The sequence below is a fragment of the Ceratotherium simum genome, chromosome 30 (assembly GCF_057802395.1).
Source record: "Ceratotherium simum simum isolate JZ-2026a chromosome 30, ASM5780239v1, whole genome shotgun sequence".
In the NCBI taxonomy this organism is placed as follows: domain Eukaryota; kingdom Metazoa; phylum Chordata; class Mammalia; order Perissodactyla; family Rhinocerotidae; genus Ceratotherium; species Ceratotherium simum.
The window spans coordinates 17,998,754-18,018,186 of record NC_141929.1 but is presented as its reverse complement, the minus strand read 5'-3'; the positions used below and the strand labels follow the sequence as shown (position 1 = coordinate 18,018,186).

The 19,433-nt window shown below is 36.6% G+C and overlaps 1 protein-coding gene across 5 annotated transcripts in view; it reads left to right on the top strand.

Annotated features, from left to right (window-relative positions):
• NFAT5 (nuclear factor of activated T cells 5) overlaps positions 1-18,626 on the top strand; it is a 122,498-nt gene extending 103,872 nt beyond the window's left edge. For all 5 annotated transcript variants that reach the window (XM_087420017.1, XM_087420016.1, XM_087420015.1 and 2 more), the window contains 4 exons: positions 5,627-5,775; positions 6,522-9,018; positions 9,692-9,935; positions 10,388-18,626. In XM_087420017.1, the coding sequence (XP_087276143.1) occupies positions 5,627-5,775; positions 6,522-9,018; positions 9,692-9,927 (2,882 nt within the window). In that variant the 3' untranslated portion in view covers positions 9,928-9,935; positions 10,388-18,626. The remainder of the gene's footprint in view (positions 1-5,626; positions 5,776-6,521; positions 9,019-9,691; positions 9,936-10,387) is intronic.
• The last annotated feature ends 807 nt before the right edge of the window (positions 18,627-19,433 follow it).

Below are 19,433 nucleotides of genomic sequence, written 5' to 3'. Positions count from 1 at the left end.
TGTTAGCTCAGGGCTGATCTTCCTCACAAAAAAAAATAATAATAATAAATAAATAAATAATTTGCCCAAGGTCATTTAGCTAGGATTAAAAAAGGATAGATTGAGCTTCAGTGTGTAAGGTAACACATCTAAGCAAAAACAATTCAAACCATGTTTAGTAGATGAATAATACCATAATTAATTAATCATTAAAGAAAATCAGGGACATTTGTGGTCTCTCCTTTGCTAACTTGGAAGCATCTGTGCTTTTCTCCAAAAATTCCTTGATGCTCTTTTCATAGAGTATCAAGCTGGTGGAATACTAATCTAATCCAGTGTGAAATTTCTCATACAAGATTATGAATTGAAGGTTGAAAGATTTTAAAGGCTATGTTTAATTTTTAGTAATAAAATGATTTAGTCATTTGATCAGAATCTTACAAGCCTAAAAAAATGGGTAAGAAACAAACACACATATACATATTATTATTTTTCACAATTCAAACTTTCTTATTTTGAGAAATTTCTCCACTGAAATCATGGTAAAAATAATTTTATGAAGATATTAAATTGAATACTGAACTACCTTATTTTAATTTTTTTATTTGTCATTTTAAACACAGTATCATTAATTGGAGAATCCTGATCAATTAAAAAAAAGCAATAGCTTTCAGAACCAGGAATTTTCCTTGACAAATGGCTTATTTTTATGATTCCTTGAAATCAGAGCTTTAGTATAATGCCACGGTGCCGTCTGGGAGATTTAATTAGGTATACTTTTTTTTTTTTTTTTTTTTGCTGAGGAAGATTTGCCCTGAGCTAACATCTGTTGCCAATCCTCCTCTTTTTTTGCTTGAGGAAGATTAGCCCTGAGCTAAAATCTGTGCCAGTCTTCCTCTATTTTGTATATGGATCACCGCCACAACATGGCTGACAAGTGGTGTAGGTCTGTGCCCGGGATCCAAACCCATGAACCTGGGCCGCCAAAGCGGAGCATGCTGAACTTAACCACTACGCCACAGGGCTGACCCCTAGGTATACTTCAAAGATGAAGACTGAGCAACATAAAAGACTTTTAAATTTGTGTTATGGCAATAATCCTCCAAGTAACATTCTTATAGATAGCGATCAATTATGATAAGATTTAGAACTTGATACCCAAATATGATATTATGGCCAGATACTGAAAGCTTTCACTTTGAAGTAAGTTTCTGATTCCTTGGAGAGAGTTTGGGAGGGTCGGGAGTAAGGAGGATAACTGCACAACTACTTAATGAGATATTAAGTTCAGTGCTAGAGCATCATGATTCTTTTCCAGTTTTACCCAACTGTATATATATCCCTAACACAAAAGTAATACAAATTAAATGATAAGTGTACAATGTAAACTGTTGTTAATAGTTTCTTGGGAATATTTCCAGAAAGTTTTCTATATCTTTATAGGTTCAGGTAGATATGAGTGCAAACTCTAGATAGATGGCTCAAAGACTCTGTCATGCAGGTTTAAGACCCAGAGTTAAAGTATTGATGTGCATTCTCAGTTTCAGCTTTATAAGGAGTGGTTAATTGGATGAGTGTGAAAACTAGTTGAGATTTTCTCTGACTGGTTGCAACTATATGGAAAGGTTTAGAAGCTTGGAGGAACCATAGAGATAATCTAGTTCCATCTCATTTTACAAGTGAATATAACAAGGTTTAGAGAAGTTAAGGGATTTGCTCACAGTCACACAGCTAGTAACTGACAGGTTGCAGCTTAAATTTCCCCACAAACTCTATATTCTTTTCACTCCATTATTTCCTTCCCTGTAAATCTTGATTCATATTTTAACCAAATATATTTGTTTGGTCATATATATATATATAAAATATATATTAGGTCAAGTGACCTAAATGCTGCTGCTGACAACAAACTATAGTAAAGATTGTTCTAAGTTTCAAAAGTTGTTATTGTTTGACACAGGTAGAATACTGTTTAAAAGTTGTTTGGCAGGGCCGGCTCCGTGGCTTGGCGGTTAAGTGCATGCGCTGTGATGCTGGCGGCCCGGGTTCGGATCCCGGGAGCGCCCCGAGGCACCACTTCTCCGTCCAACCCGAGGCCGAGTCCCATGTACAGCAACTAGAAGGATGTGAACCTATGACATACAACTATCTACTGGGGCTTTGCGGGGAAAAAATGAATAAATAAAATCTTTAAAAAAAAAAAAAAAAAAAAAAAAAAAAAAATTGTTTGGCATAAACTATCAATACCAATATTCTTCACAAATTCAAATTGATAATGGAATGGTTAAATATATCTATCTTTTTTACTTTCTGGATTTTCTGAATTGGCTTAAAAGTTCTCCCCCAACCCTTAGGTAGTACATAGTCTTCACCTGTTTGTATTTTTCTCTTCCTTCACTAAAATGTAATTCCCAGGTAGTAGGGCTTTATCCATCTTATTCATCGCTTTATCCCCAGAACCTAGAACAGTGCCTAGAACTTTGTAAGGGCTCAATAAATACATAGTGAAAATGTAGGAAGAAAAGATAGGGTGACATCTCTTAAGCCATTTAATATTGTTTACAAGTCCATTAAGATACAGTTGTGGGTGCTAGGACAAGACAGTGTAGACTTGCTTTTCCCTGTTCCTCCTTTCTAAATCTACTAATTGCCTTGGAAACATTCAACAATCATAAAAGGGCTTTGAAATAAGGAAAGAAGAAAGTGGACTGGCTAGGGACCTCAGAACTTGAAGAACACCACCATGAGTTTTCTTTTTATCTCCCATTTATCTGAATTGGGCACCAGAGAGGCCTGCAACTCAGACTGGTAACAGGCATAGACAAAAAATGAATCAATAAATAAGCATGAAAACCTGCTCTCTCTGACCAAAAGACCAGGAAAGGGAAAGCCTAGCAGAGATTTAGTAGGATGACTCGTACCTAGTAACAATAGCTGAGCCACTAGCAGAATTTGGGGGCCAACTCATCTCCCACACACAACTGCAGTAGCAACAGCAGAACTTGAGAGGGTCAGTCCACCCCGTGCCCCACACCTGCCAAATAGCAGTGGGCCCGATCTGCCAACAGTGGAACTCAGGAGGGCCAAAACACAGGCCTCACATATGCCAGCAGCAGCAGGTCAGTCTATCTGCAGAAGTTGCAATAGCAGAACCCAGGGGACCGACCCATCCCCTACCCTACGCCAGGCAGCAGCACACAGGTCCCTCCACCTGCAGTGGTGGTGCCAGCAGGCCCTGTGTCTCCCTATCCTTCCTCCAACAGCAGAGGGAGACCCAGACCTGGCAGCTCCTGGCTTTCCACCTAAAAGCAGAGGAAGATCCAGCCCAAGTGTCTCCCAGTCCTCCACCCAGTGACCCAAGGTGGATCCAGGGGCAGAAGGTGAACCAGACCCAGAATCTCCCAAACCTCTACCTGGTGGCAGAAGGCAGCCCGTGTAGGTGCTTCCCTACCACCAGCAGTACCAGCAGAGATAGAATGGAAAGCTCGTTAGTACCAAAAGACCAGAGAACATACCAGGAGAAATATTTTCCCTCCTGCAGATCTGGTATCCTTCACCCTCACCTGATGACATCAGGCAGCCCAGGGAAGCATCTTTCATCCCTGCAGGCCACACCAGCAGGATTCCAGCTGGAGCACATGCAGAACTAGCACAACAGGCAGACCAGAATAAGCCTCAGAAAAGTAAATTGTCATTTGACATAGAAAGACTTTGTGCATATGGCTACAGAAAGATTTATATCTTTGCGTGGGCATTAGACAAAATGTCCTTCTCTTGTTTGTCTACACCAACAGACATACCTATTTGTCACTGGTCTCCTTAGGAGGAGTAAAAGACTCTTGCTCAACTTATTCCACCTATTCTCACTTTCCGGAGGGGGAAAAAACTATGATAAGAACTATTCTCTAAATAAATGTGGGGGGAAATTGTATATAGATCTGTTAAGCATTTGACTGTGTAGGTGATGCATTTATTTGTCAATGGATATTTATATGCAGTTTCTAATTGAACTGTAATATAAACTTGTCTTTAGATATTGAAAATTTTTAGACCAGAAATACTATTAATGAAAATATGCAACACTGAACTATAAGATTAGCCAAACAATCCACAGCAAACTAAATTGACTATGATAAAGGTAAAGTAAGATTAATTCATTCATTTCTTCATTCATTCAACAAATATTTATTGATTACCTACTATGCACCAGGCAACAACAACAAAATCTCTGCCTTCAGGGAGCTCACGTTCTAGCAGAATTCAAAAGCAAGAATAACAGTTGAATATTACAGGATCAACTTAAGACAACACTAATGGTCTTTCCAATTGTCCTGTGAGACAGGCCTAGAATACTTCTACATGCCTGCCCTGTGCATGATCTGAAGTTTTGTCTCAGTCAAAATTGGACTGTGAGTTGAGTTGTGCTGGTGTTGGTAGAATCAAGGTGAAAATAGGCCCAGAGAATTCGTGAGTAAATGATCCATTTCTCAGAGTAATAAAGCATAGAAGATCAAAGGTTAAATAAGCACTTTCCCTTCCCTCAATGTAATCAATTTCCACAGGAATTGTTTCTAGCCAACTGGCTATAAGTTGAAATAAGACCAGAAAGTTGCAAATATTTTTAAATCAAAATATTTACAAAGGTAGCTATCCTACTCATATATCGTACACCATTTAAAAATCCTTTTTGTAGCCAGGATTTCTTCTCGGTATCAAATTAAGGAATTTAACAGCTATGACTTCTGAGGAATCTATATTTCTCTCCATAGAGTCTCAAAGTAGTGGTAAACTTTTAGATCAAAATTTGGCTTTGTGTTCAATTCAGAAGACCTTCATTAGTGATATCAGTGAAGCGTCAGTGGCAGACTCAAATAGACAAAAAAAAAGAAAGAAAAGAAATCAAGGGGAAAAAGTGGATATAATGAAGTGGTAGAACCTACCTGATCTGCTATATATTGCCTCTCTTTGGTGTAAATCTATAACTACTACTGAAAATGGGAGTAGAAGGAAGTGGAAAATACTTGCTGGTTTTGCTTTGGAAATTTAATTGGTAAACCTAAAATAGTCCTTAAATTTCTGAGAAGAAAAAAATTTAAGTCTTCTCTAAAAGAGAAATGTGTTCATGTGTCAACTTGGCAAATTCAAGCTTTCTAAGTAATTTAGAAAAGCAAAATCTTATTTGGTTACTTGGTGGTATTTTCTAATGAGAAGCTTGAGTTTTGTTGAGAGAAATGTTCAGACAATCCTATGGCTCTTAAAAAGTTTTGACTTGAACTGCCAGGCAGCTGTATGCTAAGAGCAGAGTGTAACAGTTGTAATTGAATAGCTTTAACCTCCCGGAGATTTCCAGGCTGTATCCTATAACATATCCTGATCATATTGAGCAGTGTAATTCAAGGCACTTGAGTAACTGAACTGCTTACGCTTGTTGATATTTAACCTCCAGTCTCAGGCTCATACCAGGAGTCCTCAAGCCAATGCTGCTTCAAAAAAGGGAGGGCACATTTTGATACACCGGTTTTGTATCTCATGCTACCATCATAGCATCAAAAAATAGACATTTAAATCACGACAAATAGTCAACACACTATAGAATGAAATAGTTGAAGATTTTAGACTTTTCTTTCTTTTTTGTGTCTATGTGCAGTGATGAAAACTACTGGATGTAACTTAGATAAGGTAAATATTCTTCCTAATGCTCTGATCACTCCACTCATATCAAGCAGTATGATTAAGAGTGAAGATGTTACTCCAATGGAAGTAACAGCAGAAAAAAGATCTTCTCCTATTTTTAAGGTGAGCTGCATTGATGGTGCCCCACAACTTAACCTCAAATATAAAAATTGCTATATTTTGAGTAATTTGATTTCTTTTCCCCATGTTTATGCTTTTTACTTTTCCTATTTCTTTCACATTTGTTCCTCTTTGAATGCACTTAATAAATTTTGCTTTCAGAGTGAATGCTTTTATAGCCCAATAAAATAGCCTGCAAAGTGACTTTCAATATCTGTTTTGACAAAGGAGGAATTAACATGTTAGCTAGACCTGTGGGATATATGGAGTATTAATGAAAGTACTGGTTTAGCATTTTAGAATTAGAGACATTTTTATTTCTTTTTCTTCTCCTGTCTTTTGCTATAACTCCCTTTCTCTTTTTCACTTGTTTTCCTCCCATACCTCCTATTTCCCCCTGTTACCAATGATCCATAAAATGGAGATATGTTTAAATTTGCTGTTAATTCATGAACCATAGGATTAATGTGTTCTTAGTGACCTAAGTGTTATCAATAGCTAATTATTCTTCTACTTCCTTATTTGACAATCTTTGCTTATAATACTTATTTAAAAATATCCTGATGACAATCAGACATCATGTCATCACTGAGAATAATAGTCTTATACCTGTTTTCCAAATAATAATATAGAGTGGAAAATTGGTCCTGCCTATGCATATGTTTTTAGAATAATAATTTTTGAGGATAAATGTATGAGCTCATTTAATGTTTATATATACATATTATTTGGGGATTTTTATTTTTTAGACTACAAAGACAGTTGGATCAACTCAACAAACATTAGAAAATATCTCTAACATAGCAGGAAATGGGTCTTTTTCATCATCATCATCTTCCCATTTACCTTCTGAAAATGAAACGCAACAGCAGATTCAGCCCAAGGCATACAACCCAGAGACCCTGACAACTATCCAAACACAGGACATTTCACAGCCTGGTACCTTTCCAGCAGTTTCTGCTTCTAGTCAGCTGCCCAACAGTGATGCACTACTGCAGCAGGCTACACAGTTTCAGACAAGAGAAGCTCAATCTAGAGAGGTATTACAGTCAGATGGTACAGTGGTTAATTTGTCACACCTGACTGAGGCATCACAGCAACAGCAGCAGTCACCACTACAAGAACAAGCGCAGACTTTACAGCAGCAGATCTCATCAAATATTTTTCCATCACCAAATGGTGTGAGTCAGCTGCAGAGTACAATTCAGCAGTTGCAAGCAGGAAGTTTTACAGGCAGTACTGCTAGTGGCAGCAGTGGAAATGTTGATTTGGTCCAACAAGTTTTAGAGGCACAACAACAGTTATCTTCAGTTTTGTTTTCTGCTCCAGATGGTAATGAGAATGTTCAAGAACGGCTTAGTGCAGACATTTTTCAACAAGTCAGTCAAATTCAAAATAGCGTAAGCCCTGGAATGTTTTCCTCAACAGAACCAGCAGTCCATACCAGACCAGATAATTTAATAGCTGGAAGAGCTGAAAGTGTTCACCCACAGACTGAAAACACGTTATCTAATCAACAACAGCAGCAGCAGCAACAGCAAGTGATGGAATCATCAGCTGCAATGGTGATGGAGATGCAACAGAGTATCTGTCAGGCAGCTGCCCAGATTCAGTCAGAGTTATTTCCTTCAACTGCTTCAGCAAATGGAAACCTTCAGCAATCTCCAGTTTACCAGCAGACTTCTCATATGATGAGTGCATTATCTACCAATGAGGACATGCAAATGCAATGTGAATTGTTTTCTTCTCCTCCTGCAGTTTCTGGAAATGAAACTACTACAACCACCACACAGCAGGTTGCAAACCCTGGCACTACCATGTTTCAGACATCAGGTTCAGGAGATGGAGAAGAAACTGGAGCACAAGCAAAACAGATTCAGAACAGTGTCTTTCAGACCATGGTCCAAATGCAACATAGTGGAGACAATCAACCTCAAGTTAACCTTTTTTCATCTACAAAGAGTATGATGAGTGTTCAGAATAGTGGTAGCCAGCAACAAGGTAATGGTTTATTCCAGCAAAGTAATGAGATGATGTCACTCCAATCTGGGAATTTTTTGCAGCAGTCTTCTCATTCACAGACTCAGCTTTTTCATCCTCAAAATCCTATTGCTGATGCTCAGAACCTTTCCCAGGAAACTCAAGGTTCTATTTTTCATAATCCAAGTCCTATTGTTCATAGTCAGACTTCTACAACTTCCTCTGAACAAATGCAGCCTCCAATGTTTCACTCTCAAAGTACCATGGCTGTGCTACAGGGCTCTACTGTTCCTCAAGACCAGCAGTCAGCCAACATATTTCTTTCTCAGAGTCCAATGAATAATCTTCAAACTAACACAGTAGCCCAAGAAGAACAGATTTCATTTTTTGCGGCTCAGAACTCAATTTCTCCACTTCAGTCAACGTCAAACACTGAACAGCAAGCTGCATTCCAACAGCAGTCTCCAATATCACACATCCAGACCCCTATGCTTTCCCAAGAACAGGCACAACCCTCCCAGCAAGGTCTTTTTCAGCCTCAGGTGTCCCTGGGCTCGCTTCCTCCTAATCCAATGCCTCAAAACCAACAAGGAACAATATTCCAGTCACAGCACTCAATAGTTGCCATCCAGAGTAACTCTCCATCCCAGGAGCAGCAGCAACAGCAGCAGCAACAGCAGCAGCAACAACAGCAGCAACAGCAGAGCATTTTATTCAGTAATCAGAATACCATGGCTACAATGGCATCTCAAAAGCAACCACCACCAAATATGATATTCAATCCAAGTCAAAATCCAATGGCTAATCAGGAGCAACAGAACCAGTCAATTTTTCACCAACAAAATAATATGGCCCCAATGAATCAAGAGCAGCAGCCCATGCAATTTCAGAACCAACCCACAGTTTCTTCACTTCAGAACCCAGGTCCTACCCAATCTGAATCATCACAGACCTCCTTATTCCATAGCTCTCCTCAGATTCAGTTGGTTCAAGGGTCACCCAGTTCTCAAGAGCAGCAAGTAACGCTCTTCCTCTCTCCAGCATCCATGTCTGCATTGCAGACCAGTATAAACCAACAAGACATGCAACAGTCTCCTCTTTATTCCCCTCAGAACAATATGCCTGGAATCCAAGGAGCCACATCTTCCCCTCAACCACAGGCTACTTTATTTCACAACACTACAGGAGGCACAATGAACCAATTACAGAGTTCTCCTGGCTCATCTCAACAGACTTCAGGAATGTTCTTATTTGGCATTCAAAATAGTAAGAAACTCTAATTTCTCATTTCTTAAATTTTATTGGTTGAAATGGTCAGATTATTATTATTATTATTATTATTATTATTATTATTATTAGAAGGAAGCAAAACACAGTGGTTTTAAGAGCAGAGATTATAGTTAGAACTGAGTTCACGTCCCAGCTATACCACTTATAGACTCTGAGATCTTGGACAAGTTATTTGACCTGCATAAGCCTCAATTTCCACATCTAAAATGGTGGTAATATTACTTGACAAGGATATTGGGAAGATTAAATGTGATAATGTATATAAAGGTATGTGTTTACCATTTTAAGCTATAAACTTGAAAGCAAAATGAAGTAAGAATGACAGAAAATATCTCAGCCAATTAAAGTAAGCAGTCTCCAAGGAGGTAGAAACCCATTTTTAATGTTTATATATCAAGGAAATTATATAGGACTTATTATGATAACTAAGCAAAGTTATATTTTTATACTGCTTAGAGGAAACCTAAGATGAATTCCAGTACTGTTTGGTGAAAACCTTTTTTGAGGGCTGTCAGGTACCTCACTTTTAGTTCTATATTGAGTGAACACAATAATGAATTTCCCCCAGCAACTAATAAATATCTTTTTACGAATCTTAACAGAGAGTAACTAATCAGGTAGCTTCTCTATTTTATGAATGTCTCTGCAGACTGTAGTCAGCTTTTAACTTCTGGACCAGCTACATTGCCAGATCAGTTGATGGCCATAAGTCAGCCAGGCCAACCACAAAATGAGGGCCAGCCACCTGTGACAACACTTCTTTCTCAGCAAATGCCAGAGAATTCTCCACTGGCATCCTCTATAAACACCAACCAGAACATTGAAAAGATGGATTTGCTTGTTTCGTTGCAAAACCAAGGGAACAACTTGACTGGCTCCTTTTAACTGGATATGTAAGTATTGCATTTTGGCTTCTTATTGAAAAAGCATCCATAAATTTTATTATTCTTAACAGATTTGGGTTAGGTAATAACACTGTTTAGGCTCTGATCTTTTAAAATAATGGCTTTCTCACAAGATTGTACTTTTCTACTCTGAATAAATTACTCTGAATGATAGCTTATGGTTATATTGTTAATACTGGGCATTCCTTCTGGCTCTAAGCTTCTTTGCTTTGGAATGACAGAACATCTGATGAATATACTATATATTAGATATATTTATATCTTATTTCTCCCTTCCTCAAGGAATAAATATTGAGTCAGAGAAGTCTGTGGAAGTATAAATATGATAAAGTAACATTTATAATACTGCAATATACTTGGGGATCATTCAGGGTGACAGGAACTTTATTAATGTTTTCCCTCTGTAGTGAATTATATTAAACCTCTTCTTTTTTTTTTAGAAATTCCATGAAGAAAATCCTGATTCCAAGATGTCCTGAGATCTTGTGATTTCATGAGGATTATTGAACTGTTACTTTAAAAACAAAACAAAATATGAACAACTGTGATTGAGTAAATGGACAGATTTTACTCTGACTGCAAAAGAGCACACCTATGCTGCCTGTTGCAGTGATTAGCCACCATGATTAACATCTTCATATTTTATATTCCTAATAACAGTGATGACTGAGAATCTATTTGAGTTTCCAGCTGACAGAATTAATTGTTGCTATTTTCCTAGGCACTATTTCTTTAAAAGTTCAGTTTAAATTCAAAAGCTGGACTGCTCAGTTATTATTGCTATTAGGAAATAATTCATATTGTCATGTTTACTTTTGTTCTTCACTATTTTCTTTCCTGCGTTGGTCTAGTCAAGTAAGGCTTTTGAAAAAGGAAAGTTCAAATAATAACTAAGGCTGTGATTTTTCAATATAAAAAGCACAGCTGTTGGCCAAAGAGAGGGAATATTTTTTTCAGTTTTTATGGAGAAACTGAAGGGGTAACATTCTGACAAGTAAGCTGTATTAAGAGCTCTACACAGATAAGAGGCCTCTTTGTTTATCACAAAGGCAGACAACACACAAACTGGGAACAGCTGGAATGCTATGTTTTTATTTTTCAGAGTTGTTGGTTCTCTGTATCTCTGTTAAGGGGTTTAGCCATAACTGTGCATAGAAAAATAGTTATCTTGCTCTATAAAAAATGAAGGGGATAATATGTGGTAAATTATGTTCTGATATTCTCCTACAATAGTTTAAACTGACAGTAATTTGAGTCTGTTTTATTCTTAACCCAATCTTGGGCCAGCGTTCCCTTTTTATATTCATCTATATTCTTCTTCCCCTCCTTTTCACTTTATTTTAGACAATTAGTAATATACTACTAGCTTTGTGACCCTGTAGCAACTTAAAGAAAAAGGCCACTTTGATCTGGGGTGGTAACCCAGCAACTCCTGCAGCACAGGTGGGGACGGAGCGGGGAGGGAGTGCCCTTTCAGGAATGAGGGGAGCTGATTCCTGAGAAACAAGAAGCAATGCATTTTTTTCCACGAACGGTGCTGTTCTGAAGTCTTCAAATTTTTCCCTCTAATAAGAAACAGTGTAAATTTTAAGTTAAAAAAAAAAATTCAAAGTAAAATTTCTTGAAACAGCACTTCTCCCTGAGCTGCAGTGAGTGTAATTCACTTGTCACCTCAGTGCTTTACAGTTTGAAGTGGTCACTTATCTGATGGTTCCCACAAGCCTTAGGCTTTACAGGGTCATATCATTGACTTAAAATGAAGAGTTAACTTGTGTTACATCTATAGAGAGCAAAATAACACACTCCAGAACTTGCAGTTGTAGCATTAGTTACAAAGTTTTGGGTGTTCTTGCCACCCATGGGATGCCTGCTTCTCACTACAACCTGTTGTCTGGACACATGCTTATGTCTTGTTTTCCTTTTGGCATGTAGAAAGCTGTCAATACAGTTTAAGGCCAAATTGTGTGTGGCTTCTATATGTAGATAAGAAGTTTTGGTATTCTTGTCCATTTCATTTATTTTGTAAGTGTACAAAAAATAGCCTGTTAATTGTTTGTTGAAGGCTACTTTTCTGTTTGTTTTTTTATTTTTATTTTTCTATCCTATATATTTAGTTGAACTTTGTGGAATTGTGGTATTGGTTTTGTTTATACAGCCAGATTTTTCCCCCTTTTTTGTGATGGTCTTCCTTGGTTCTTTGAATGTGTTCTCCTTTTAATTTGTTTTTTCTCTTTGTTCTCATCTATTCTTCCCTCCACTCCCAGCCCTTTCTTTCTCTCTCTGATTGAGAGGCATTGAATTACGTTTTCAGTAGTACAGGCTTCTTGCCGATATGAAGGGAACTTTTCAGAAAGAGACCTACTCTGGGTCATTTAATTTTGAATACAGTTTTCAATCGTTCAAGTTTTGGATGGTTTATATCTAATGTGTGTTTCATTTTTTTGGAAAGCTATATTTTGTATTTAGGAAATGGTATACTATTTTGCTATTTGTACTGAGTGAGTACATTGGCATAAATATAGAAATTTATATATATACATATATATAAACTATTCTTTTTTTGCCACACGTTTTTGTGGTAAATTTGTGAGTTTGTCTGATGTTCTACCACAACGTGGCGTCTGATAACAGTGAGGGGGGGTTTGTTATGTCTTTATTGAGTATTTAAGTATCTTTTGAAACAAATGACCTGTTCATCTGTGGCCATTCCATCAGGCAGTTCCTTGATGTTATTAGTGAGCTAAAGGCAGCTTACTGTGTGTTTGCTGGATCTTTCACTCAGCAAAATCTTAGAGTAAGGAAACCCATCTAGGCGATTGTGTCAAATGGTGTTTCACAAGAATGAGCCGTTCAGTCTTTGCTCACTATATATTTAATATTTTATTATTGTTGTTATTGTTATTATTAATTGGCTTTCTGTATTCTATGCCTTTTATTTATAAAGACACTAAAAAAAAAACCTGTTTGTAATTTTAATGTTTTCCCCATCTTGTAATATCCAGAGCTACTTTATAAATTCTCTGAACCAAAAGCATTTTTCTCAATATATCTCTTCTCTCCCCACCCCTGTCAGGAAAAATTGCCCAGTAGAGTTCAGGTTATGAGAAGGACCAACCACACAATTCAGTGCTTCGGTTTTAAAATGTAAAAATCTAACTACAGAGGGTCGACTAATGTCAGAAGCTTACCCAGCAGGTATAAAAATAAAAAGTAGGAATAAAATACTGTAAGTTTATTTCTGAGTTTTCTGAATTTTTTTCTAAGAGATTACACAGAAGACTCAGAAAGTCTCTTTGTTCACCAAGTTCCAGTTAGAATGTTTGTTTAACACTGCTCTGTGGATGAAGTGGGGGCAAGAAGACTGGCTTGTGTGCTGGCTTCTGTTCTGTTGTTTAGCAAGAGGTTTATCATTTTAAAAATGCTGATTGCCGATGCCAAGTCATCAGGGACCAATTTTCTGTTTTATAATATCTAAATTTAGAACAGAACATACACCTGAACTGTAGTGGTTGGATTGGATGGAGGCAGAAAACCCGATTTTTATTTTCAAAAATTTTGTGGTTATTTATACAAGGGCTGTGCTATGCTACCACATTCTTATTCAATAATGATGGGTTTTTTTTAACATTGTTAAATGCTCCTTACCCCTAAAGATCAATGTTAAGTACAGCATTCTGATTATACAGTTTGGTTACAAAAAGTATTTGTCTTCTTATTGAAGAGTTAACTCAGTGGTCAGTGGTTGATACTTGTGCTAATAATGTGGTTTCCAGATTACTGTTACAAGTTATAGCTACATATAGCAGAGAATCTGTGAGCCAGCAAAGGCCTTGGAAACAACAATTTATTAAATTTATATATGGCAGAAGGACCTAAATAAACTATGAACCACATTTTATTCCTTTATATTCTTACCTTCAATTGTTCTTGCTTTTAGCAACTCATATTAATGCTTGGAGCTTATCTTTGTGTCTGTGTGAGTGTGTGTATGTGTGTTTTATTCCTTAGTCATTCCATTATATATCCACACCAATATGGGAGAAGATAATTAGAAGTCATATTTTGCTTCTGAGCTTTATCATGTTATCTTTGTAATTAGAGAATCACGTTGTTATTTAGCCAGTGCAAATCTGTTTTCGCCAGTCTCTCTAGAACAGGTTTTTAAAGGGCTTTGTTTATTACAGAAGCAGTATTAATGAGGGACCGGCCTGCCTGCCTGTCTTGTTTTTTTTTGTAATATTGTATATGCTGTAGTTGGGAATTTATCATAGTGCATTTGTTGCCCATCAGAACCTCTGTTAATCTGCCTAGGAAAAATAGTGTCAAAGGAAATGAGAAAGCAGTTAAGTGAGTCCCTCTAGAACTAAGATCTAAGGTAATTCCTTTTGACCATTTAGGCCATTGTAGCCACATGTTTTGGAAAAGTGATATCTGTTTAGATGCATCAACAATTAAAGACCAGAATTAAATGCTTTAATAATCAAAATCTCTAACTCAATATGGTTTATAAATATTCTCTAGAGTAATTTGAGAATTTTTCATCTTTCTGGTGAAAATTTCTGTTCTAATGTCTGTTTCCTAGTTGATTTTTTTTTCTAATTGACTGAAAATTATATGAGACCTATTAGCTTTCCTCTGCTTCATGATCACAGGCTTCCTCCCTAACCAAGACAGCCGTGTTGGATCTGTATGCCTTTGGTTATATGGAGGGGCTTAATGAAAGAGAGAGACTGTAGAGTTCAGCAGCTTTATGAGAAAAATAACTCAGAGTATATGCCCTAGTAAGTGGGTGAGTAGAATCTTGTAACATGTATTAAAAAGAGGTTTTCTCCACTGCTTATTTGTGTCACTAGAACTAAATCATAGAGATAATGTTCATAATGTAGTAAATATCAGAATAATACCTACAATATAAATTGTGAATTGCCCCAGTGCTCTAATTACTTCGTAAATCCCCATTTATTTTCATGCCATTCTAGGCTCATTTATTAATAAAATTCTGTTTTTACTCCACTTTCTCTTTCAGGAAAAATTTTTAAATTAGTATTTTATATTTAGATTAAATGCTTATGGAAAAGTGCCTTTTTACCATGATAGTGCCCCCTTCTTGTAATTTCATTTTTCACTATTGCCAAAAACACATAAACGTTATTTTAGTAGGTCCCAATTTTCAATTTTTCCATTTAGTCATTCTTTTCTCCAGTTCTTTTTTTTTTTTTTTTATGAGGGAGGACTAGCCCTGAGCTAACATCTGATGCCAATCCTCCCCTTTTTTGCCTTGAGGGAGATTGGCCCCGGGCTAACATCCTTGCCCATCTTGCTCTACTTTATATGGGACGCTGCCCCAGTATGGCTTTACAGGCGGTGTGTCAGTGCGCGCCTGGGATCCGAACCTGCGAACCCCGGGCTGCTAAAGCAGAGCGCATGCACTTAACCGCTGCACCACCAGGCTGGCCCCTCTTTTTTCCATTTCTTGATCACCATAGAAAACAACTTTATAAGTTTCTAACTCCCTTTGGCATAAGAGTAAGAGAAAAGATGCATTACTAGACTTGTTCCTTCGAGAGAGGGTAAGTAAAACATTACAGAATTAATATTATTTAGGCTTTATATAAATTAACTAAATTTGTCTTCATCTCGACCAAGTAACAATAGTCTTGTCTGAAAGCTAATGAAAATTTTACTATCTGACTCCATGCACAAAAATATGTGTAGTTCAATTTCAGGAAAGAAGTGTTTAAAGCATCTTCTATGATCTTAATTAGATGGTGAAAATAAATCTCTAACACATAGTTTAGGTAAACCCTGGTAATGTCAGTTTTTCTAACTCTACAGGGCCAAGTAATTCATATAGTGCACTTCTTGCCCATCAGAATCTCAGTAATCTGCCTATGAAAAATAGTGTGAAAGTAAGTGAAGAAGTGATATCTGCGTCCCTCCAGAACTAAGATAGTAGTTCTTTTCAACCAGATACAGTTGAATGGAGTGTCCCTCAGGTTTTTGTTGATTTTGCCTATGTTCCAGCTCCTTACCACAGTTGGGGGTGTGTAAAGAAAGGGCCATCAGCAATAGGTCAGGATAGTAGGAGCTTTGATACAGAGCTGCTTTCCCCGTGTGAGTATTTCTGTGATTGTTAGTGGCACTGAAGACTGCAAACCTTTATGCAATATTCTCAATACTCTATTGATATTATGCACTTTAATCATTCCAAAGAAGTCAAGAATGCTGTTGAGTGATGATTCCTTCTTGATGAATACATCTTAACTATTTAGAATATTTATGTCCCTTTTTATTTTGGATAGCCAGCTTGGTATAAGTGTTATGAGGATATTTTCTAAAATGATTGTATAGTAGGACTTAGGACTTTGAAATGTAATTGACTATAAGGGGAAATGATTACACTTCAGCAAATCATTTTAGAAGCATTAAAATGTTCAGCTTGCTAATCTGTATGTTTGAGAGTTAATTAAAACCAGCCCTCTTCCTATGTGTTTTGTGTCATGTACATAAGAACATTATAGTATATAGTTTTCTACATATAGTATATATAAACCAGTGGTTCTCAAAGTACAGTCCTCAGCTCACCAGCCAATATCAGTATCACCTGGAAACTATTTAGAAATGCAAATTTTGGGGCCCTATCCTAGACATACTGAATCAGAAACTCTGGAGTGGGGGCCCAGCAATCTGTGTTTTAACAAGCCCTCCAGGTGATTCTGATGCACGCTAAAGTGTGAGAGCCACTGTGTAAACTATATACAGTAAGATCTAGAAAGTTTTTTCTTTTTCACTCATACAGATACAGTTACACATTGTTCTTTATGTAAGTTCAGCTTAATCTCTTTATCCATAATCATTTATTGGCAATGATTATTTATTCTCAGTACTGCCTATAGAAGTACAGTATATTTTATGTACATATACAGTTAGTCTAGTTATTGATAATTCAGTTAACTTAGTCTGGCATTTTCCTACCACTTACTAAAAAGTTTACATTAAATGACTGATTTAAATATATAGGTGCGATGTTTTATATTTCTTTTAATTATGACATTTAAGTAGCTAACATAATTGACGGGTGCTAAAGTCTTCTGTTTATCCATAAAATGGGTACATTGTGGGCAGTGATAATACAAGCTTTCTTTTCATTGCCTCTTACGTTACCAGCAGACCACAATTTTGGTCTGGCTAGACCAACTCTCAGAACAAAATTATTTATCATTCCTTGTATTTATATTTGTATCTGAGATATTAGACAAGATGGCTGGCCAGACCAAAAAAGCACCTTAATTTATTTCTTTTTTTTAATAGATAAATTTCTTTAAAAGTAGCTTGCTTTGTATGAGAACTGATGCAGTAGAGATATAGCTATGCTTGGAACTTATGCTTCAGACAAGAGTTATTTACTAAAATAAATATTAAGACAATGCATATATAATTTGGGTATTTCTCCCTTCTTAATTGTATGCATCATGGCAAATATAAACTAACCACAAGAGAAGTAGATTTATTCGTTCATTTTAATCTTCCTGTGTAATACAATACCTCCATAATTGTTCTGATCTTCCTCCCACTGTTTACTAATCACCAATTAATTAACTCATGAAAGAAAAATGAACATTTCAAAATAAAAATAATAATTTTATGCTCACTTTATAAAAATCACCCACTGCTGTCTTCACTTAATGCTAGCAGTGGAAATGTAAGTGGCTTACTCTACAAACTTTGGTGCTGGCGACTACATAGGCAAACTGTTGGGAGATGTTCTAGCTACATTCCTCCTTTCTTGTTCCCCTTCCCCTCTTCCCCACTTTATTGGATAATATATTTCTGTACCCAAAGCATTCTACCACAATTCTATTTGACTCCAACTTGTAATATTTCCTTTAAAAGCCCCATATTTAACCATATCACCCCTGCTTTTTTTTTTTTTTCCCCTCAGAAGTAATTTGCCTGGTTTGAGATAGTTGTAGGGATTGCTTATTATTATTATTTTAGCTAATGAACCTCAGGACAACACACACACAGACACACCCACACCCACACCCACACCCCAACTCAGATGTTTGAGTGTGGGTTTGTAGTCAAACTAATGTGTCCAAGAAAAAACTGTCCTGCACTGAAGTGTTTATGACTCTAATAGCTACAAACTGATTCCAATGACACTGAGCTAATTTCTTTTGATCTAATGAATGTATGTGCCCACCTTGTTCTCTTGCTTCTAGTTGATAAGCTCCAAATAGTTGCTGCTTTTTTTGACAGCTTTTACTGAGTGTCATTCACTTCTTTTACTTAATCTTTTAATAAATATACTACAAATATTTCATTAACCTATTCTCAAATGGTTTAGCTACCATTCTGCCATTTAAATTTTTTTATTTAATTTTTTTTGCTTGAGCACACTGATCAACCACTGAACTGCCTTCTTCCATTGTCCTGCAATGATATAAGGGTTACATTTTTGTGTATATGGCTTTCATAGTTGGGATTTCAGAGCACTGACACCAGATGTTTTCAGTTTGTTCTCTGGGGGAATTTCATTTGCATCTATGTTTTTAGCTATCTGTGATAACTTGTTAAATATTAAAAAGATATTTTGCTTCTATTGGAACATTTGTATACTCGCAACTATATTTCTGTAAACAGCTGCAGTCAAAAATAAAACATTGAAAGTTTTCATTTTGCAGTGGGTAACTGTCTTTTTTTCCTCAAACTTTGTGGATGAATTTGTATCCATGAATGTCAGTTTTGAGTAGCATAAGTATGTGGCTGAAATTATAAAATCATTAAGAAAAGGTATGGAATATAGAAATATTTTTGAGTGGTTACTTTATGCCTGCTGTTTTGCCAGGCAATGTACAAAGTGACTTTGTGTGACAGAATTTTTGTTTGTTTTACTTAGTTTAAATGTTTTATGTTTAGTAAAACAGGACATACACATAGTAGCGAATCATGTAGCATGGAGGTACTTTTGATGAAAACCAAGTCTCCCCAGCCCTCAATCCCACCTCCAGAGGCAATCTCTTTTTATTCTTCTGGCAGTTATTTCCACATATATAAATTAATGTTTACCAGAATATGTGGTACATATCATATCACTAGTGCTGCTCAAAATGGTTTCAGGTGACACATGGGTAAACATTTTTAAATATATATATGTGTTTTAATGTGCATTAAAAAAAAATAATGTGTCTACCTACTGGACTATGGGGAAATAGGAGTCAAATTAAAGAAAAATATTAAATGCTAATACAAGGCCGGCCCCGTGGCTTAGTGGTTAAGTGCACCAGCTCTGCTGCTGGCGGCCCGGGTTCAGATCCCGGCCGTGCACCGACCCACCACTTCTCCGGCCATGTTGAGGCCACATCCCACATGCAGCAACTAGAAGGATGTGCAGCTATGACATACAACTATCTACTCGGGCTTTGGGGGAAAAATCAATCAATAAATAAAAATTATAAAAAAAATAAATAAAAATAAATGCTA